The sequence below is a fragment of the Trichechus manatus genome, unplaced genomic scaffold, assembly GCF_000243295.1.
Source record: "Trichechus manatus latirostris isolate Lorelei unplaced genomic scaffold, TriManLat1.0 scaffold00007, whole genome shotgun sequence".
Lineage (NCBI taxonomy): Eukaryota > Metazoa > Chordata > Mammalia > Sirenia > Trichechidae > Trichechus > Trichechus manatus.
Window position 1 is genome coordinate 28,705,926 of NW_004443943.1, and position 6,820 is coordinate 28,712,745.

The following is a 6,820-nucleotide window of genomic DNA, read 5'->3' on the forward strand; positions in this document are numbered from 1 at the left end:
ACACACACACACACACACACACACACACACACACACACACACGGAAGAGGCAAGACCTCTCCTTGTTTGCAATTTGAGTAGCTGCTTCCTATTCCCTCCTTTCTGCCCCCACCATATTTACTCATGGCCCCAAGGACAAGACTTCCCATGACATACACACCAGTTGACAGTGCAATAATATTGCACCTGGCTCTGAACATCCTCCTCCACCCACCCATAAATAACACATCTTACTTTTACAGCACCTGATACACTTCAACCTGTGATACACTTAATCCTAAATACACCCAAACCCAGGATACACATACAGCTTATGTCAGACCCTGGCTTCCATGCACAGTGGAACCTACGATATGCATGCATCCTGACCCTAATACACACACCAAAACTGCGTTATCCTCCCCTGAGCCGGTGACAGACTATCACATACACAACCTGATCACTTGTTATACAGCAACTTACCCCATAAACCACCTTCCCGGAAACCTACACACTAATTCCCATCACACCCTGGCCATATTATATACCCCAGCCTTCCCAAACATTATAAAAAAATATGACATTCAGTCAGACCCTGCAACATACTGCCTACCACCAGGACTTAGGACATTCCGACTGACTTCCAAATTTATAGCGCAAGTCTGGGATAAGCACACTCCTTCCCCACTGACAGGACAACTCTTTGTTTCATACATTTAAACTTTCCTAAGTGCATTTACATGCAGTATCTTAAGAGGTCCTTACAGCACACAGGGCCAAAGATTATCCCAACATGAACAGATCACAGTGAGACAGAAGGGCCTGAAGCTGGAACCCTGGGTTTCCAACCCCACTCCATGTAAGCACAGGCCTGGGGCACTGCAACCATTCCTACTCCCTTCCCACTCCAAGGGATGGCCACTGCAGGCCTCAAATGACTGTCCACATGTTGGGGGGCAGGGGGAGTTATGGGTGTGTGCTCTGGTTTCTGCCCCCAGCCCAGAGGCTCAGAACCCCCACCCAGCCTGTCTCCTCAAATTTAGAGGAGAAGGACTCCTAAGACTGGCATATCATTCAAAACAGGTCCCCTCCTCATTCCCCTCCTCTCTAGGAAGTCTGGTCCTCTCTCACTCAGTTCTGACCCAATTCCTAGCTGCACGGGAGCAGAGGAGGTCCAGCTAAAGAGAATGAGTTTAAGTTCGGAGGCCCTAAAATTGGGAGGCGGGGCAGGGAGAAAGCTGGGAGCAACAAGGAATGACAAAGGTGATGAGAGAGAAGAGAGAGAGCACCCCTCAAGGTAGGGAATCGAAGGGTAGCAGCAGCCTGCCCCAGTCCACAGGATGAGGTACCAGCACTGCCCCCTGCCTGGGCCCCTGGGGCTCCCTGACCTAGGCCTCAGTGTGCCTGCCCCCCTTCCTTTGTCTGTGCCCGGCCTCCCGTTGGCCTGGCGCTCTGCCATCCTCTCCTGGCTCCGAGCCGCCACCACTGCTGCCTCCTCCCCTCCCCCTACTCCTCCCTGCCTTAACCCTTCTGAGCCACATGCTGCTCCAGACAGGCCCCTGGCCCCCTCATCATCCTGCTTGTGGTGATGCCCCTTAGCAGAGGTTCTCCCGGATACTAGCCATTTCAGCTCCAGAAGGTGTTCAGAGTCCCACCCCAGAAGCACTATGGGAGCTGTGTGTGTGTGTGTCTGGTGGTGTTTCCGCATGTGCATATGTGTGGGTCTGCGTGTGCTCTGGCTTCCCTCAGTCACATGTGTGGGGCATGTGCTGTCTCTGCTGGGCTGGGGGAGGAGGAGGAGCCGGGAGACAGCAGAGCACAAAGGAGAGACTCAGACAGGCAGGCAGCAGGCAGGCGGCCTGCCAGGGCGCCTTGGCCTCCACCCCAGGGCTGCTCAAGGGGGCGGTGGTCTTTGGGCCTGTAAGTGCTATATGCTACCATGTATGAAGACCCTGTGTTCAAGCATGTGCTCCCACCCAACCATGCAAGCCTGGTCCCCTCCCGCCCCAACTTCTACCATTCCCCACACCCAGCCACTCTCAAGCCCCTCCCCATGTGTTTCTCCTTGAAGTTTAACCTCCATCCATTCTCTGTGGCATCAATCCATCAGACTTCTTCACATTTCAAGGAAAAGACTCTCCACAGTTAGCCATCTTTTGCCCCATCCTCCCCACCTAGGCCACCAGGCACACAAAAGCAACATGCCCTTTGAGACACTGACTGAAGTTGTCCCCACCACATATACACACACACACTCACACACACACCTACCTCTGGGCCTGTGTTTTCTTCCTGTCCCTGTGCTGCTGCCAGAGAAACTGAGGGAGAAACTTTCTCCCTCTTCCCACTGAACGCAGGTACCCTGCCCCAACTTCAGGGCCAACCTACCACCCACCTCCAGCCTGACAACCTCTACCACTATTTGTGGGCACTGAAAATCTAAAATTTAAGACTCATCTCTCTAGCTTGTTCAGAGCTTTAGTTTCTGCTATGCTCATGTGTGGCGATGGAGACCAAGAGTTATGGGCTTAGAACATGGATGGACCTAAACTAGGGTACCCAGCGTGGAGCAGTTATAAAGGAAAAATACACACACAAACATGCACACCAGGCTGGTAGTGGTAGGGATGATGGGGCCAGGCAGGATTCCAACTTGGCAAGCTCATCCTTCTCTTCCTCTCCCCCACCCTCTGAAGCAGGAGCCAAGGGTTCTCACACCAGGATATTCCAGGATCCTCAGGCTCTACTAGCCCTCCCTTGGGCCCCATGCCCCTTAAACATCAGCCTCAGCAGGCACTTTAAGTGTGTGCCCAGCCCAGCCCAGCCCAGCCTGGGTCACATGATTTTCAAGGAAGCTTTGACACTGGCAGCTTCCCTTGGGGATTGGGGGGGGGGGTTCCAGTTGAAGGGTATGGCCCTCCCAAAAAACAAAGCATCTGGATGAGTCAAAGGAGTCAAAATCAGGCTAGATTCAGGGACACCCAATTTCCAGGAGAAAGCTGACTTCAGCCTGGAATAGCACGGGGGTCTTGCAAATAATTCAAGGACCCAGAAGTTCTGGGGATGGGGATAGACAATGTTCTGAGGCCCTCTGAAGACTACCCCTCCAGTTACATTGCCCCTCTGCCATCTTGGCAGTGAGGTAGGGCCAACTCCCACTCCAGGATACAACTCAGACCCAGGCTGTCCCTGGGAGAAGCAGCTATGTGTTTTGGGACGGCAGAGGTCTGAGCCTGGATTCTCTCTCAAGTTCTCATTTTGGGATTAAGGGTTGCTTCCCCAACTCTCCACACATCACTCCGTTTCCCAGCCTGAGCCACCACATTCCCCCTTCCACTAGGGCAGAGATGCCAGACCCAAGGGCCCAATTACCTGGCACCCCCCAGGAGTACCTCCTGTCCTCTGGAGGGCCAACCTTCCCTGGCACCAGGCAGGAAAAGTGGGGGGGGGGTGGATAAAATGGGCCCGAACTAATCCCTCCCCCCAAAACACTGTCCTCATAGAAACAGCATGGGGGGGTCACAGGATATGTAAGAGAGAAAAGCAGTAGGGAATGGGGGGGGACCCAAACCAGCCAATCACAACTCTATGATGACCTAAGGGGGGGGTCAAAAGTCCAGAGTCACTTCTGATTGGCTAACACCCTGGAATTCTGGGAATTTCAACCCCCTGAGCCCCCTCCCCAATTAGCCTCCCCGCTAACACGTACACATAAGCTACCCCAAGCGCCCCCTCCCCATGCTCTGGGCTGTTGCGCATTTACACAGTTGCGGGAAACCCTCTCCCGGACTGAAGCCCTGCATACGCCTTATAGCCCCCGACCTGCCCCAATGCCATCGACGCCCCCCACACCAAGTTCTCGCCAAACAAGGGGTGAGGGTCTGCAGAGAGGATTAGGGAGGGAGGGTCGGGGAGGCCGCGCGCCCCACTCACCAGGACAGGCACAGCCCACTGACATCTTCACATCGCCCGCCGCTGAGGGCCCAGCCGAGTCACGGTGCCCGCCCCGCGTGGGGACAGGCCGGGCATGAGCCGCCGCCGCCGGCCCCAGCTGCCCTCGCTGCCGGCCCGGCCCGATCTCGGTCCGGTGTGTACGGTCCGATGTGGACGGCCCCTGGCTGCAGCGAGGGGCCTGTCAGGCGCGGAGCAGACAGGAAGGAAGCCAGGCAGGAAGGCGAGCTGCCTCTGCGTGTGTGCGCGCGGGTGTGCGTCCCCGGAGTGTGTGTCCGTGTGTGCGCGTGTGCGTGTCTGTGCGCTCCCGCCGCCGCTCGCCCCCGCCCCCCCCCCTCGCTCGCTCTCGCTCTCGCAGGCACCCGCTCTCCAGCCCCAGCCGGGATGGGCCGGGCTTTATTAATATGCTAATTGCCCTGCTAGTGGGAGGGGAGAGCTGTGTCAAAGTGACCCGGGCGAGCGCGCCGCGAGCGACGACGTGCGTGCGCTGCGCGGCGGGCGATGAGGGGCTGGGAGCGTTCTGGCTACTGCATGCATGTGACGCAGCTTTTAAAAAAGGAGACAGAACCAGAGACCTCGGACAGGGAAGGCGAAGGCGAGGTAGACGAGTCGAAGCCTCACGCTCGGTGTGGATTCTCTGGGCGCCGCCGAGCGGGAGCGGAGACGAGCCGGAGCGGCAGCGAGAGCTAGGACTGGGAGAGGCGGAGCCACAGTGGGCTCTGAGGTGTAGCTCTGTCAACACCCCCGGCCGCGCACCAGGAGAGGAAAGGGACTGCCGACCCCCCGCCCTTGCTGAGACCCCGATCTTATTCAGGAGCCTCTGGTTACACGCCGCTACCCGAATCTGAGTGGAGAAGGAAGCTCTATTTAATTCTTGTAGCAGTCCCTCAACTCACCTACTCCCTAAATTAACCGCTCCTCCCTTGCCTGTTAAACCAGTTGGGACTAGAGCTAAAAGGGTTAATTAAGTGGAGTCCCCGCCCTCCCCCTCAAAAGGGCTGGGATATGGGATCCGTTTTTGGCTGGGGGGATGGGGGCTGCAGATTGACCGCCAGATTGGCCTGGGCAGGGGATCCGCAGGCCATCCTTCCTCCTTGGAGGCTCTGACTCATCAGTCAAGACATTCTTCTCCCTTCCCCCCTTTCCCCTTCTAGCCTCGCCACCCTCCTCCCCGACTGGAAGCCGCTCTCCTGTAAGGGCCTTGGAGACTCAGGAGAACCGGAAGCAGATCCCTCCACAGTCCCATACTCATAGGGGCAGAGGCCACGGTGGGACGCAGTGAGGGGGTGATCTGGATGGTCAATAGGAGAAACACTCCTTCACTTGGGAGGAGCCTTCCAACCTTCAGGCATTCCTCAAGGACTCCCCAACTCAGCCCTAGCTGGGGGGAGGTAGGTTGGGAGGGTGGTCTCCTCCATCCCTTCCCAAAAGCCAGCCTTAGCTGCCTCGTAAACAGGAAATACCTATTAGCTGGGAGGAGGGAGGGGAGGGGAGCTGCCGGGAGGAAGGAGTTGGCGCCCTCCCTCCTGGGGGGTCTCCAGCTGCTAGCTTCTCTTCCTTAAGCTTGAGGGCAGGCTCCCATAGTAGATGCTGGGAACCTGGGCTAGTGTTCTTATCCCTAGGGCATCTGGCCCAGACTGGGTAGGGGGTCTTCCCCTTTGTTACTTAGGGATTGGTTGAGAAGGCTGTTTGGCTCCCTCACTCCTGCCCAGAGTCTGCACAGCTGTCTTAGCTGGCTAGGGGAGACTTAAGTGTTTCTGAGACCCCTTCTCTCCACCTTAGTTTTTTGCTGAGGGAGCACAGAATGATGGGAGGATAGAGTCTGGAAGTTGAAAAGATGGTCTGCCTGGGGGACCCTTCCCATGTGCTTAGGAGAGGGTGGGGGAGGGGAACCATGAGCACAGCTACACACCAACTCCAGATCTTCTCATCCCTACTCCCAGCTCTTCCTATCCCCACCCCCATCGAGGCCAGATAGGGATGTGATTGAAGTGATCTATACACAGACAAGTATTCCTCTGGCAGCATCCCCTGCCTCAGTCCACTTCCTCCCCGCATTTCCTCAGGCAGAGAGGTCAGCACTGGAAGGGGGAGTAGGGGGAACCTAAAGCAACAGAACACTAGCCTGGAATTTTGGAGACCTTGGTTTGAATTCCAGCTTTGTTCTTCACTAGTTGAAGATTGGTACCTACAGCTCATAGAGAATCAAGGTAGGCAATGTATACCCAGTCACCTAGCCCAGTGCCAGTTTAGTCAGTGCTCAATATACATTAGCTCCTTTCTGCTTTCTTTGAGGTTATCTGTTATTCCAAGTGTGTCAGGAGGGGACTGGATTGGCTAGATGATTGGAGAGGATTTGGGAGAGGGGGAGTTTCTTCCTTGACCCTCTTCACCCTCTACTGTTCATGAATTTGCCTTCCCCTAATCCTGTGACCACTTATCCTAAAGCCACTCATTCCAAACAACTCGCTTGGCCAGATTCCATTGGTAATCACTGATTACCTGGGAGGACAAGAGGGATTATAACCCACCCTATAGGGGTCTCTGCCTCTTCTGAATCTAAGGTTCCCTTCTCTAGATTACACACATGGAAGATGGAAGGAAGGGGAGGAAGAAAAAACGGCATGTGTTGAGCATGCACTATGTGCCAGACATTGTGCTAGGCGTTTCACACCTGAGATCTCATTTATTTCTCTGGAAAGGACCTTTGGAGGAAGGTGCTATTACCTCTACTGAAAAGGCAAGAAAACTGAGGCACAGAGAGGCTAATAAATTTGAACTTGTCTGTAATAGTCTTCTCTCTCTTCTTTGCCTAAAAACCAAACCAAACCCACCGCCTTCAAGTCAATTCTGACCCATAGCAACCTTATAGGACAGAGTAGAATGGCTC

At 55.2% G+C, this 6,820-nt stretch overlaps 1 protein-coding gene across 4 annotated transcripts in view; it reads right to left on the minus strand.

Moving 5' to 3' along the window:
* Positions 1–4,192, minus strand: part of LDB1 (LIM domain binding 1) — a 13,710-nt gene extending 9,518 nt beyond the window's left edge. For 3 of the 4 annotated variants that reach the window (XM_023740986.1, XM_012557893.2, XM_004370071.2), the window contains exon 1: positions 3,913–4,190. In XM_023740986.1, the coding sequence (XP_023596754.1) occupies positions 3,913–3,937 (25 nt within the window). In that variant the 5' untranslated portion in view covers positions 3,938–4,190. Of the gene's footprint in view, positions 1–3,912 lie in introns of all 4 variants that reach the window. The other variant, XM_023740985.1, reaches the window with a different exon arrangement.
* Positions 4,193–6,820: the final 2,628 nt, after the last annotated feature.